Consider the following 15,527-nt stretch of genomic DNA (forward strand, 5'->3'; position numbering starts at 1 on the left):
ACTTCAGCAGAGCTGTTCAGTGATGATACATGCTGCAAGTTGAATTGTATATAATTTTGCCATTTTAGCCAAAATTCTCTGAATATGCTAATCTTCTAGGAGCATATTCTTTTACCATTAATTCAGAGTTCTTTTTAATGCAGCAACCCCTAAATATTTTAGAAGAATCCATTTTGCTAAATACTTCTGTGGTAGAACAGTTTGTACTAATACATGTTTAGCAATTATTCTGTTCTTACCTTAGAACCAAACTAGGAAATAGCAGCATGTTTAAAACACAGTAGGAAGCATCCCTACTCTCCCAACCCACATCAAAAAGGCAAAAAAATTGGATGTATATGCATGACCTGTTAAAAGGAAGGCAAGGGAAGGTTCTGATCTGCCGGTCTGTAACTGCCTGTTTTGCATAACATCAAACATGCTTACTGTGTGTCTTTTATATTTAACCAAGACAAGCAATAATGTTTACTATTTTTGTTATTCCAGATACTATATATCAAAAGGTGCTATCGTTGATCAGCTTGGAGGAGATTTAAATTCTACCCCACTTCACTGGGCAACAAGGTGGGGAAAAGTCTCCTGGAATTTTCTTTTCCTGTGTTTTTTCTTAACTTGGAATCTGCTACTGATCAATTTATGAAATTGCTGTATTTTCTGGGAATTCTTTGCACAAGAGTTAATTCAGTCATTGATAACTTGGCACGCTGTGAATGTGGTATGTTTGAGCTACAGGAGCTTTTACCATCTAATTCAGTTTTTGTCTTATCTCTTTTTGATGTAGAGGAAGATGATTGCTATGACAGGAAAAAGAGTAAAGTAAAATTAGAGTCTATAGTCACCTTGGTTTACTTTACTTTGAAGATCTTATTTTTGTTAGTCTTCCGAAGTTCAGCAACACTTTTGCAGATGGGGCTTGGGATGATTTTGTGTGACATTGTCCTTGCAGTGTTCTATTATGTGTGTGGATTTTTTTTAAGATGCGCTTGAAATCAGATTTATGGTGTAGAAGATGGTTGGAGAATGATAAATGGCTGGGAAGATTGAAGACAGCCTTTGAGTAGTAGCTGCTCCTTCAGACAACTGCCTAGAAATAGGCGGGAAAGGAACACTGTCCATATTAATATTTTTAACTGTAGACTGCAAAAGGAGACTTACAAAATTAGCTTTTAGAATATTTAACGTATCAAAATAATTTGTTTACTAAAGTTGAGGACTTGCTTGTTAGCCTCTGTTAAAGATTTTAGCTTGTATATTTCTTTTTGTTACAGATCACACTCTACGTTCTGTGTTAATCGCACAAAAGCTTGATTAAATTTCCTGGTGTTTGTAGCTGTAATCTGTTGTTCTGTGAAGCATTGTCCGAAGCTGATTCTGACATTGAAAAGGTCTTTTCGCTCATGTCAGAAACTGTATGCTGACAGTTAGGCACCATATCAACAAGAAGGATATGCCTATGCTCATTATGACAAAAAGATGCTTAAGCTTTTGATGTAGTGTGGAGGAAGTGTAGGCCTTCCGTTTTCCTTTTTTTCTTCCTATTTTTATTTCACTGCTGTTTTTAATAGTAGAAAGATAAACCATATGCCCCACAAAAAGTGAGGGTATGTAGCCAGTTTGACATCTCTTAAAATCGCAGGTTACATATGTGGATTAGAAGAAGTCACAGTAGACTAGATTTCTAAACTAGTAACTTGTTTTTTTTTTGTTGATTGGCCTTTTGGTATACAACACACTTGAGGCAACTGCATGTGATGCATGCAACGGCTGCATAGAATTTGCTTAGGTGAATGGGTTTGCTTACTCAGTTGCAGAATCAGATTGTGACAATTGTTGTTTTCAAAGTATGAGTCTAAGTGCAGAAGCTCTGGTAGTGAATTAACTGCTAAACATATTTCTTGTATTCAAATATTCACATTTTAATAGTTTTTCTGTATGTAGTTACTCAGTTGTTTGTTTTTTGTGTTTTGTTGCATTTAGACAGGGTCACTTATCCATGGTTGTACAGCTGATGAAATATGGGGCAGATCCGTCGCTAATTGATGGAGAAGGATGTAGCTGTATTCATTTGGCTGCCCAGTTTGGACATACTTCGATTGTTGCTTACCTGATAGCAAAGGGACAGGTAAATTTTAAGTAATACCATATTTAAATAGATTCTACTCAAAGTTAGAATAGGAAGACAATTGAAACCTATACCTATCATTCAGAAATGCGAAATATTTCCCTGACTAAACATAAAAATAATTCATTGTCTCTTATTGTAGACTACAGTATTGGTGTGCCACCTGCTAACTTAATTTCCTCTAACAGTGGTCTGAGTACTTTGGCTTTAATTCATACCTGTCTAGTGTAGTATGTGGAAATTCTAGCAGTTACTCTTTTACCATTCTTTATTTCTAATGAATTTAATCTTTAAATGTCAACAGTGAAAATGATAGCAAATATTTTAGAATTCTTCACGGAATCATCAGTTTATACATGGGTAAAGAATCTAATGACAAAGAGTTGTCATAGGTCATCCATTTTTTTTACACCTCAGTCCACAACTGTTATTTATTGCTGTTACTAATTGCATGCGTGTGTTAAATAAAAAAAAACCAACCCAAAACAACCCAAAACCTTCTTGCTAGATTCTTATATTACTGCTAGATCTGTAAAGTGTGTATATAGCATGTGTATTCATTACTGTTCTCATTGTCTCCCATCCTTCATTCTGTATCCTCAAAACCATATTCACCTTTTTGCTACTTACCCTGCATTACAATTTGTAGATTTACTCATCCACAGATATGTGCCTGAAGCACAAATTTTATTTACTTTGTAAACCATATAGAAAGGTCAAAGCGCTCCTCTCTTTTTACAGTCTTGCTAATGCTATTCACACTTCTGTATTCTGCTTATTCTTTCAAATAGCAAGTAGATATGATCCAGTGAGCAGGTAGAATATGACTGTGAAATCAGTGGGCTTGGTCTGTGTAAAACAAATACTAAATTTGCTGCAGAAAATGATTTGTGCCTATACATGTGAAAAAATAAACTATTGTTCCATGAAGTATTCACTTTGTATCTGAGAACTCTTTGGTAAAACAGTATTTAGTGTATGATAGAGAGTAAGCTAGTCAGAAGAAGAGGCTGATCATATATAATCACTATTTTGTAAGAGATAATGATTGGAGAGAAATGCCTTTTCATCAGGAACAAGTTTTGTATTTTGTTCACAAATTATGTATAATTCTGTGTGGGCTTTATGTTACCAGAAAAGTCTTGCAGATGTTATACATGTGCGAACTTGTTTAAAGCATAGCGTTAATGAAGTATAAACGGCCTTTAAAATGTTCTGCTGTGGTTATGAAATCTCCCTGTAAATGTTTGTCCTCATGTTTATATACAGACTTGTCCTATTTATCTGAGCATATAATACTTCAGTCCAAAAGAAACTGTGTGTGTTTACATGTGTCTATACGTAAACACACAAGACTTGCTTTAAAATTTAAAACCTATTATCTTGGAAACAGCTCTCCTTATCAATAGTTTTTAAAAGAATAATTCTTATTAAATCCCCCAAATGTTATCAAGTATGATTTTGGTATCCTTTCCATGCCATAAGTTTGAATTTTAACAATAATTTTTGGAAGCACTTCAGAAAGTCCAACTTTAAAATTATGTATTGATTTGTATGTTTAAAATATAGTAATATCAACAGGATTGTAATAATAATCCCTAAACTCATAGTTTTCTAGCTATACTACATACAATTACAGAAACTACACGGTTTCTGTAGAAGCTATGGGAAATACATGATTCTACTTTTTATTCTCCTTTAATAAGTACATATGAGGTCATTAATGCCTTTTTTTTTTTCCCCCCACCTTCTTTGTGATGCCATGATTTGGGTTTGGAAACTTGAACTACTTTTGCTTATGTGGTCTTACCCTATATACTACTTGCAAAATTCTTTGCCTTTACAGAGACCAGGTCCTCTTATATCCAAAGAGTAGGTTTGCCCTTGTTCTGAACCTAATTGTAGTACCTGTGAGGTAAATAACAACTAAATAAGTGTCAAAATAAAGGTCAGTGTGGGCTGTTGTGCTTTGTTAGTTCTGATGCTGATGCCTTTGTGGACCTGCATGATCAGAGGAGAGCCAGCTTTCATAACTGTGTAGAGAAACTGACAGCTGAATTAAGAAGTTGCTCCTAATTGCTTCTTGTCCCTTTTTGAGACAGAGCTGGACCCCAACTTCAGTGTTGCTGCTTCACTCTCTTCCTGAGCTGCCACAGCCAACGGTAAAATTTCCAATCTGAGGCTCAAGTTCAGTCCTCTGGCTTCTGGAGTGTAGTGTAGGGGAAGAACTCTTGGTCATATGCCCTCTGGCCTTGGTTGGAAGTGAACCCACTTTCATGCCAGCAAGTACTACTCAGCCAGGAGGCAGCAGTGGATAATAGCTGTTGCTTTTATTTAGTCATGTCTCTTACTGAATTTTGAGAGACTAATACCTGGCTATATCATAATTTGCTCGTGTTGTTTGTGTCAGCAGGTTGCCTGGGTCAAAATCAAGCCAGGGCAAGTACAGGATATAGATATAATCAGATAGCAAGTAACAGAATCTGTAGCACGGTTCAAGTTTAGCTAAGATCATTATTTTAAGAAAATGCAAGAAAGGAAAACTGAAAAGAGCTTGAAGGCAGTTAAAAATGTTCAGAATTGATGCTGGTACTACTTGACTGCTTGACACTGTGCTTACGCTGCTTAAAATGCCAAAGGCATTTCAGGGCCTAGCATACGCAAACATGTCACCCCGGAATAAGTTAAGATACGGATATGGTATGTCGGATGGTTGAATAATGTGTTTCCATCCTTTGGCATGTGTGAGATAACTTACCTCAGTCACAGATAATGAGTGACTGTAAAGTTGCTAGTAGGGTAAAATCATATTGTAAGAAATATTCTGGAGCTAAAATTACAGTTTAACTATTTCATACTCATAGTTTAAGTATCACTTACTCATAAAGTATGTATTTTTTTGTTCTCAGAATTGCAGTTTTATGTGTTAGCTACTGTCCCGAGCTACATAGGGCCTTCTTCTGAGCTATGGCCTAGCAGTAGTTGGCATCTAGGTTGGGAGATGCCAGTGTGGTACCAGCAGCCTTGGTTACTTTGGGGCTGCTGTCCATGAGCAGTGCTCCTAAGCACTGTTACCTCTGTTGGCACTGAGGATCGAGGATCGTTCTCTCCACCACTGGGCTCAGGCCAGTGTAAGACACTGAACCAAGTGTTTATTCCCTAGACCCAACCTACAGCACATTACCTACAGAATTGTAAGTCCAGTCATGTTTCTTTCTCATTGTCAACACTTACTCTGCATGTGATGGACTAGAGTATTCAGAACAAAGCTTTTGTTGTTTGAAAGAACAAGGTAGGTTCAGTTTTGTGTATTACCTTGCTTAATGAGCCGCCTGTCGGTCTGCACTTGATTCATTCCACAAGAATCCTACAAAGTCTCTGCTTCTAGTGAATAACTAGCACATGTCTTTCCTAAATTAGGAAATGTTTTCAGCCTTACATCTCCCTTCTTTACTATATGCTTTTAAATATGTTCTCTCTTTAGAAGTCTGTTTCCCTTTCCCTGGGCAACAGTCCATGTGAAAGAGGTCTTTTCCTTATGGAGAACAGGATTCTGAACAAGGGCGTGATGGGTCTTTCTGTGAAGGTCTGTGTTTTGTGAAATAACCAGTAATGGTTCTAAAGATGATCAAATTCCTGGTCCCTTTCTGTGCAATTTAATGCACTTCTAAGTGGAATCTCTTGATGCTTTCTGTGCTTTTGAAAAGGCCGTATTGTATCACAGTACTGGTTTGACCATTGCTTGTTAAATGTCCTGGTGAGCCTAAATGCTGCTCTGATCTCTAGCTGCTATTCAGAATCCTACCTCATCAGCTATATTGCTTTCAGAAAGTACTGTTAAGCAGCTGAATAGATGCTACAGCTCCTTTCCATGCAGGAAGCTCTTTCTCCCCTATATTTTTGCCTCTCTAAAAGCTTTTTGTGGAATCTTGTATTGGTGTCCTAGGATTAAGTCTGGTTATCTTTGCATATGCAAAGTTGTTCTCTTTCAGAACCAGAGTTGTTCTATTTCATAAACAAGTGAAAAATTTGCCAGTTTTTGTCCATGGAGTTCATGCTTGAAATACATACAGAGGGCAGCAGTATGTGCAATTTTGATCATTGCATCACTTACTGTTGAAATCTTTGGTTCTTGCAGGGCTCATCCTGTTGTCCTAACAGCATAGGTACACCTCTCCATGATCATTATCAGATTGACCTGTTGCCAATAGTTAAACAAGAAATTAATGCTAAAATGCCTGTTGGTACACACCAAAACAGAAGAACAGTCCCCTAATATGTACCTGCTGCTGAAGGTTTACTTTTTTGCCTCAGTCCTTTGGTAAAAAGCAGCAACAGAGCTTCCTTTCTGAAATGTCCCACTTGTTGTGTGGTTGTGGTAATGATGTGGCAAAATAACAAAGAATTTTTGATGAGAGGTTTGTTAGAGCATGCGTCTGCTATCCACAACTACATCATTTTTGTTACATCTAAACAATGGTACGCAAGTCATTCTTAGTTGCTTTGCCTCTTGTTAAAGTCCCTTTGGAAAGGGATCTGCCTCAGCCCACGTTGTAGCTTAATGTGAGTAATAGCTGTAGCCTGTCTTGGTAATTTATGTGCAGGGAATAGTCTGGAGCTCATGGCTTTTTTTTTCTTTGCCTTTTAGCTGAGTGTCACCTAGTGTGCAAAGTGTAGTTTTGATTTGTCAGCTGGAATCGCTGAAGGAATCGTTTTACTTATGTCCAGGCAATCAGGTCCCTGCTGTTGGTCACGAAGAATTACTTTTCTATATGAAATCTATAGATGAAAGAGTGATTGTTCACGTTACAGTAATTTGTACAATCTTCAAAATACGTTGTTCACACAGTGTAACCTGTGAATCAAAGTCATGCTTCTCAAGGATGAATGACCTTGAGGTTAGGCTATGGTTCTAATTTCCTTCACGATCTCAACAACAGGAAGTTAAAGGGAATGGCAACGGTTGTGCCATCCTTGTAGGCTCAAAAGGACCTAATCTATACAAGTACTTGTGGCCAAGCAGACTTGCATCCCAGTCTCAATGCATGTGACTCTTTTCTGAACAAACAATACAATAAAGTAATGGTTTTCTTTCCTCTCCATCAACTGTTTTTTAAATGTCTGATTTTTTTTTTTTAAATTAAGCAACAGAGTAAAAACTCAGAAATGTAAAGTTATCTGCAGGCTAGGGAAGTTTTAAAAGCAATTACTTGGAAGAACTAAATTGGATTTTCTGGAAAACTTCTGCCTGGGTCAGGCTAGCAGCACTGTGAGCGTGGATCCCAGGGTGCTGGGCGTTTGGCAGACTATTGGAGCAGAGAAGAAGGTTCTGGGGGTGACAGAAAGCAACATCATGCACTTTCTGGGTTTCCGTCAGTAGTTTCTGTAGCAGAAGACTTTATTGAAACACTTTCAACCTAATTTTCCTAGTAAGAACTGAGGGGAGTAGCACAGGAAATATTGACATAGCTCTGTTGCCTCTAAGGAAAACTGTTCAGGTCTTGCATTAAGTTAGCTTAGAGTAATTTTGTTAGTGGTGGTCTGTGGAACTTGCCCAAATGTGCTTGAGAGTCTAATCTGCGTCAATGTATTTAGGAATTACCAACTTCCATGTTAGTGAGGCAGGGATCTATAACAGGAAAAAAAAAGCTGTAGGTATTAGATCCTTTCTGATGGATCTGAGAATTGTCTGGATGGTGCTGTTTTGTCATTCTGTGACTATGTTCTGTTAAATGTAATAATGTTTGGGGTTTTTTTATTTTTAGCCATCAGTTTAGTCACCATTTGATTATAGATCAATTTTATTTCTGGGTACGTTGTTTTTATTAATGGCTTTTGTTTAAAAATTTTCTGTCATCCATTAACTTGATATCCAGATATGTAAATACCTTTGGAACTGAGTGAACTAAGGAAAATTGCTTTGCAAGTGGAAAAATAGATGTAGCTAGCATTCAGTAGGATGTAGGATTCAGGCCATGGTATTTATGTTAATTTATTAAGTATTTTATTAAATATTGGTGCATTATTTTAGTTTTCTCCTGCTTTTGAGTGTAATAGTACAGCATCTATATATATCTTTTATGTTGAAGATTAATAGTAAGATAGAAATGACTAGTCTTATACAACATGACTGTTCCTTAGTTTCCAAAATAGATTGGAATGGTTATATTTTTGCAATGGTGATGTTAATGTTTGTTTTCATTTTTCAAATACTATTTTGTTGCGTACTAAAAGCTTGCCAGTTTTTCTCCAATTCAGTTGGTTAGTCTTAAATACTGCTGCAAACCTTGTATCTACTGGATCTTGAGCATGCTTACTTATCTCACCAAGTTTTTTTTTTTCTTTTCCTTTTTTAGGATGTAGATATGATGGATCAAAATGGAATGACACCTTTAATGTGGGCAGCTTACAGAACACATAGGTAATATCTCACTCCAGTTTTGACTTTCTCTTGATGTTAACTAAGTGGCATATAGTAGTGTCCGGTTTTGATTTTCTGGAAAGTTTTTTTTTGGTTTAGCTAGTCAATGTTCTTTCCACAATTGCCACTTTGTTTCTTCATTTATGATTTTTATTGTTGTGAGTTAATCCCAGTAGGCAGCTCAGCCCCACGCAGCCACTTGCTCACTCCTGCCCAGTGGGATGGGGAGGAGAATCAGAAGGGTAGAAGTGAGAAAACTCATGGGTTGAGATAAAGGCAGTTTAATAGGTAAAGCAAAAGCTGCATGCCCAAGCAAAGCAAAACAAGGAATTCATTCACTACTTCCCATCAGCAGGCAGGTGTTCAGCCATCTCCAGGACAGCAGGGCTTCATCACCTGTAACGGTTACTTGGGAAGGCAGACTCTAAACATCCCCCCCTTCCTCTTTCTTTCCCCAGCTTTATATGCTGAGGACATTATATGGTCTGGAATTTCCTTTTGGTCAGCTGGGGTCAGCTGTCCCAGCTCTGTCCCCTCCCAACTTCTTGCCCGCACCCAGCCTCCTTGCTGGCGGGGCAGTGTGAGAAACAGAAAAGACCCCAGTGTTGTGTAAGCATTGCTCAGCAATAGTTAGAACATTGGTGTGTTATCAACATCGTTTTGGTCACAAATCCAAAACACAGCACTGTAGGAGCTACTATGAGGAAGAGTAACTTGATCCCAGTAGAAACCAGTGCAATGACCTATTCAAGAGGCTCGCAGCCCAGAAGGCCAACCGTATCCTGGGCTGCATCAAAAGAAGCGTGGCCAGCAGGTCGAGGGAGGTGATTCTGCCCCTCTACTTTGCTCTGGTAAGACCCCACCTGGAGTACTGCGTCCAGCTGTGGAGCCCTCAGCACAAGAAAGACATGGACGTGTTGGAGCGGGTCCAGAGGAGGGCCACGAAAATGATCAGGGGGATGGAACGCCTCTCCTACGACGAAAGGCTGAGAGAGTTGGGGTTGTTCAGCCTGGAGAAGAGAAGGCTTTGGGGAGACCTTATTGTGGCCTTTCAGTACTTAAAGGGGGCTTATAAGAAAAATGGGGACAGACTTTTTAGCAGGGCCTGTTGCGACAGGACAAGGGGGAACGGTTTTAAACTAAAAGAGGGTAGATTTAGACTAGCTATAAGGAAGAGATTTTTTACAATGAGGGTGGTGAAACACTGGCACAGGTTGCCCAGAGAGGTAGTACATGCCCCATCCCTGGAAACATTAAAGGTCAGGTTGGACGGGGCTCTGAGTAACCTGATCTAGTTGAAGATGTCCCTGCCCATGGCAGGGGGGTTGGACTAGATGACCTTTAAAGGTCCCTTCCAACCCAAACTATTCTATGATTCTATGATATTATGCAGAAGTACTCACTAATACAAAATTTTAGTTTACAAAGTAAATCTTCCTGTGGAGGTGACTGGAAAAAGTTGGTGCTCTTTTCTCCAAAGAGCAAATTTGTCTGAATTAGATTCCTGCTTGAAAAGGCCTATCTCCATCGATTGTTTAGAGGAACATAGGCTAGCTTTTACAAACACCTACCATTACCAACATTATCATCCTATTTTATTTTCGTCTTTGAGAATGTGAAGTGGAAATATAACATGTTTTGAACTTTGGTTGTTATCTGCCAAGTATATAAATATGTGCATGCTTTTACAAATCTTGTAATACTGTTAGGTTTTGGTAAATGTGAAAACAGAATTGTATAACAAATATGTTTCCTGACATCCCAGAACAAGCTGTCTTACTGAGCTCCTTTAAAAGTCAACAGAATTGTGGTTGCTCTTTGGTGGGAAGGGAATTTGAGCCATTCATAATCATCAGCAAAAAATGTCACTTTGCTATTACATAGCGTACCTGAACAATGTTCTTTATAGAAATTGAACTCACTAACAGTAAGTTGGTATGTATTTGAGTTCATCTTCTGTAGATCTAACAAGAATTTTCTTTTCTAGTGTGGATCCAACCCGATTACTACTTACATTTAATGTTTCTGTTAATCTTGGAGACAAATATCACAAAAACACAGCATTGCACTGGGCTGTGCTAGCAGGAAATACTACAGTTATTAGTCTTCTGTTAGAAGCTGGAGCTAATGTTGATGCTCAAAATATAAAGGTAAACACTTGGTCTGTTTTTATTGTAAGTGGTTTGAGGCGGAAATAACAGAGCCTGTGATAAATCTCAAGAATAGATAATTATTGTGGGTATGGTGGGATCATAAAGATGGAGCAAAAGCCATGCCATTCATGTTTAATTGGGGAATCAGTTTTTCCTAACAGTGATGCATAACCACTAAATCTGCACCTTCAAAAGTACTCATGTTAATAATTTACCAATGGTTATGTGCAAATATATGGGAGTAGGGTGTGCAATTGGACTGCATGAGTGAAGACCCATGCATTTGGATGCAAAATTGGAAATCTGATTGAATGTCTTCTAGTGAAGTTCTGGGGTGACTGTCTGTTTGTTGGAGTGAGATGTGAGACATCTCTGTCCTCTTCCAGGAAGAAGACAAATGCTCTAGTATATCTTTCAGTGGCAGTAAGGAAGTTGGAAGCCTAAAAATACCAGTAGGAGTGAAATAAGAAAATGGGCTCTTTTTTGCATCAGAACTTCAAGTTGCCTGATTACTCTGCCAGAACCTCTTAATGATAAAGCGAGATTCAGCACTAACAGAGCCCATCCCTAGCATATGTTAGACTAAGCAGCTGTTAGAATTTATGCTATAGACTTGGAGTCTATAAGAGCTTCTCCAGCAGTGAAAGGTGTGCCTATTGAACATGTTTTTGTCCATTGCCTCCAGACTATTCTGTATATCAAATCAGATGTACTTCACCACCCAAGCTGTTTCTTCTGTGGCGTCAGAGAAGAATTTGCTTTTAGAAAAAGAATTCTCTACTCAATTTCTTTTCAAATATTTGTATTTTCCACTTAATGAGTGTTACAGATGTAGTGGTTACACTGGAAAATACGGCTGTAAATCTACATTTATAAAATATTAAGTACTTAATGAAATTTATTTGACTTTTCACCATTTTCCCTACTGATAAAGATGGCCAGGGCCTATTTTGCTTGGCCACAAGTGATAGAAATATGCTAAAAAAAAAAATACATGCACATCCATTTTCTTGAACAGTGTGGAACAGTCTTTTTAAGAGTGCAGTCAAATTTTGCTAGTAGCTTTCTAGGTCCTACATCCGCTTTAGAATATCAGAAATACTGATGAAAACTCATTAGAAAAATCACATGGCTTTTCATGTGTTTAAACAAATCAGCTAACCTCTTGCATGTACTGATGTAAATATGTAATAATTATTCCTGGTCTGTAAGGTCAGTCATGTGGATGAATTATGCTTCTAATCTCACATCTTGTAAACTGTTGAAAAGCTTTTTTTCTATGCCACCTAATGGTAAAAATTAAGGTATTTTTGTGGAAAAAAATCAGTGTGTCATACCTTGCTTCCCTCGGCAGACTGATTAGTGTGATTAGAGTTTTAAAGTCATGACCTTACCTACATTTCTGGACTCTTAGGAAATCCGTAATAAAAATTCATATCTTTTTGGCCAAATGAAAAAGTATCTGCTAGCCTGAAGCAGTTCATGGTCTCTCCTCCTTTATTGACAGACAGCAGCAGTCAGTAGAAAAATAGGTTTTTGAACCTGCTGGATCATGATACCTTTCCAGTCATTCCAGAAGACATGTGCCTGGTTTCATTAACCACTGCCTGCCTTCTGCGGTGGAGTCTAGGTTTCTAGCATGCCTTCCCAGGTTTCCAGGATCTTCAGAGGATCAAAATCACTCTAGCAGTGGCAGTTTTGCCATCCTGCCAGTGGCTTTATAACAGAGCTGATTTGGGTGATAGTAAACATACAGGAAAAACAAGAATTTTGTTGATTTTCATAGGTATATAGAAACTCAGTTTTGAGTCAAAGTTTTCTCCTTTGGCTGTTCAGCAAAAAAGTTTTCTTTGAGCCAAAAACTGATTAAGTGTCTGGCTCATGTTTCCCCAGAAATAAAAAGAATCGTGAAAGGCTCCTTTCTGATGCAGTCACTTCAAGATTTCTGCAGCGCTGTCTAGTGAAGTCCTTTTCTCAGATAGCCCATGGAATTGACCAAGAATGGTGCTAAGACAGCTAAGGTTGAAGAAATACATTGGCTGAAAGCCGTTTATCTTTTTCAGATTATGAAGTGGCTGAAATATTTGGTGCAAGCTTTGACCTTGTTGTTATCAGCTCTAGGTAGTCTGTGTTAGAAAGGCGCATGCTGCTGACTGCCGAGGTTTGGAACAAATTGGAACCAGTCATCTCAGTAAGGTGCTCTTTACTTTGCATGACAGTTTAAGAAGTATATGAACAATAGCATTCTTATTCTAGAATAAAGCTTGATACAAGCAGTGGGTTTGTCCTGTTTGTGTTATTTAACCTCTTTATATTATGCTGTACAAGAAAATAGTACTTTTCTTTTGGTAGTAAGATACTTTCTTTTTTCTTTTTGAGAACTGGATTACAGTTTGAGTTGGAAGCTACTTTTCAGTAGTCAAAGTAGAGTGCGTTTTTTGTTTGATTGACTTTTTGTTAAGGAAATTGTCTGCCACACCAGTAGACAGATTGGGCAGATGAGGACAGGATTACACAGGGAGTCGGTTTATCTCTGGGTGTCAGGGGGAAACATGTAAATTTTATTTAAATATAAGCAGAAGGTCCTTTTTTACTAGAAAGTGATAGAGACCTAAAAGACGTTTTTATGGTTTAAGGAAGATTTTTTTTTTTTTTTTTTTTTAAATCTGTTAATGAATCATTAAATGGACTTTAGATGTAGTTTCTTGATTATGCAGTGTATCTGTAGGCTTGTCTGTGGAAGTCTACATGTAAAGTTCCCTATGGTAATGACTCTTCGGATTATTCTTTAAATATATACTATTGAAGCCTTATTGCTTGCTGGCAAACTAAGTGTGTTACTAGATTAAGTTCCCCGATTTTTTTTTTTTTTTCCTGCTTTCTAAGCAAGTCAGCCATCCACCACCCCTGTGAATACAAGGAGAACATTAAAATGGCCAGATGATGAGAAGCAAGACTTCTTTAAGTCAGTGAGACTCCCTCAGTCTCTTTATCTAGGCAGTTCCTAGGTGTTTCATGGCCCTCTAGTGGAAGGGATGCTCAGCTGGACCCCAAGACAACTTCAGGATTTACTTGGGAGATCAACTCCCAGAGGGGATTGCTTGTCCACAGGTAATCTTTACAGTCTGGATATATAAGGTGATATTAAAACAATGGCACCTCTGGAGTTTTCCAGGTATTAGCAATTCAAGGTGCTATTAAATTTGTGATGAAGCAGGCACTATAGTTTGATTTCAGGTATTTCTGTTGAGGATGGAGTTAACTTAATCTGTTTCTTAAACATCTGGCTAAATAACTTTGAAGCCAAGTTAAGTCAGAAGGTTATTCTTTTTTAACTGATTTTGCTAGTTAAACCTCGCACACGAGTGCAAGATCCTGTTAAGTAGCAAAAAGCTTCACCTCATAATCTGTAGTCTGTGCTATTTACACTCCTTTTAGAGATCTGGAGCAAGATTTCAAAGGCAAAAATGACAGTTAAGTACTCAATTCCCATTTTCTTTCTATGGGATGTAGGTAGCTAACTGTACTTTTTAAGCTTTGAAATCTCTTCTGTCTATAGTAATTATTGCCCTTCCTGGGTAATTTCAGTTTCTGGTACCTGTCTCACTTTTTTTTTAGGAGGGGGCCGAGCGATGGAGGATTCAGCCATTTTTCAAGCCTCCATGAATGGTTTGTTTAGGAGGGGAGTTAACTCCAGTAGAAGAGAGGAGGAGTCAAATGCAAAACTGAAGCTGGAGGTACCTGCAATTGGTTGTCTCTTGCCTCCTCTATAATTTTAGACCCAGTCAATAACTTTCATTTAGCTCTCTTCCTACATGTTTAAAAAGCAATAAAATCAAATCAGTTGGGTAGGCACCTTTGGCCCCTGTATCTCTCTCTGTGTCTCTCTCTTGCTTTGTCTGTCAGTTCTCTCTGAAAGTAGGGAAATAGAAAGCATGGACCATTGCTGGCTTAGCACCCAAAGTACGTGAAACACAAGCTAAGCATAAAAAAGCTCAGGGTTTTGGAATAAGTTGGACATGAGCAATCAGTTTATTCTTTCCCGTTTTCTTCCTAGGACTTCAGTAACTGAGATAAATATAAGAACATTGAACTTGTGGAAGAAATTCTTTACAGAAACATTCCATGGTATTAGTAACTTCTCTCTGCCAAAAAAGGCAGAGAATTAACTGAGAAGTCAGGCTTTAGCCTGGGAGAGTTTCCATGATCCAGTTGGTCACAAGTTCTTATCCTTTGCTTGATTTCTGCTGCCTGTCAATTGCTGAGGGGGAAGCACAGTCTTTCATTTACAGACTAGTAGACTGTGTGTAGAACAGTGAAACATAGATGTGTTATGCCAAAGGCAACAATTATTGCTGTGTCAGGACATACATATTGTCAGATCACACATTTAATATTCTACTTGTCTACACATATATAGTTATGAGAGAGTGAAAAAGACCAGAAGGAATGAATGATGTTTGGTGTCAAGTAAGCTGCAGAGCAAAAAGTATGCCAGAATGTAGCTTAAACTGATTTAAAATGTATTATTTTTACCTGCCAATCTTCTGTTTCAAAAGTGCTCTGAATGCATTTTATTTTTAAATTGGATGTTTCCCCCTTTTATACTCCTGGCAGGGAGAATCACCACTTGATCTAGCAAAACAGAGGAAAAACGTTTGGATGATCAATCACCTACAGGAAGCAAGACAGGCAAAGGGATATGACAGTCCATCCTTTCTGAGAAAACTAAAAGCTGATAAGGTAAGAAGTAGTATAACACTTATGTAAATCAATATTACTGCTGCTGTTGGTTTGGGGGCGTGTGTGTTTGTTTAAGGTAAGCGGTTCA

The 15,527-nt window shown here is 38.0% G+C and overlaps 1 protein-coding gene across 1 annotated transcript in view; it reads left to right on the forward strand.

Moving 5' to 3' along the window:
• The first annotated feature begins 492 nt into the window (after nt 1-492).
• Nucleotides 493-15,527, forward strand: part of ZDHHC17 (zinc finger, DHHC-type containing 17) — a 43,309-nt gene continuing 28,274 nt past the window's right edge. The window contains exons 1-5 of the mRNA XM_009578250.1: nt 493-564; nt 1,978-2,122; nt 8,479-8,543; nt 10,531-10,693; nt 15,314-15,439. Coding sequence (XP_009576545.1) covers nt 1,994-2,122; nt 8,479-8,543; nt 10,531-10,693; nt 15,314-15,439 — 483 coding nt within the window. The 5' untranslated portion in view covers nt 493-564; nt 1,978-1,993. The remainder of the gene's footprint in view (nt 565-1,977; nt 2,123-8,478; nt 8,544-10,530; nt 10,694-15,313; nt 15,440-15,527) is intronic.

The sequence above is a fragment of the Fulmarus glacialis genome, unplaced genomic scaffold (genome assembly GCF_000690835.1).
Source record: "Fulmarus glacialis isolate BGI_N327 unplaced genomic scaffold, ASM69083v1 scaffold8365, whole genome shotgun sequence".
In the NCBI taxonomy this organism is placed as follows: Eukaryota; Metazoa; Chordata; class Aves; order Procellariiformes; family Procellariidae; genus Fulmarus; species Fulmarus glacialis.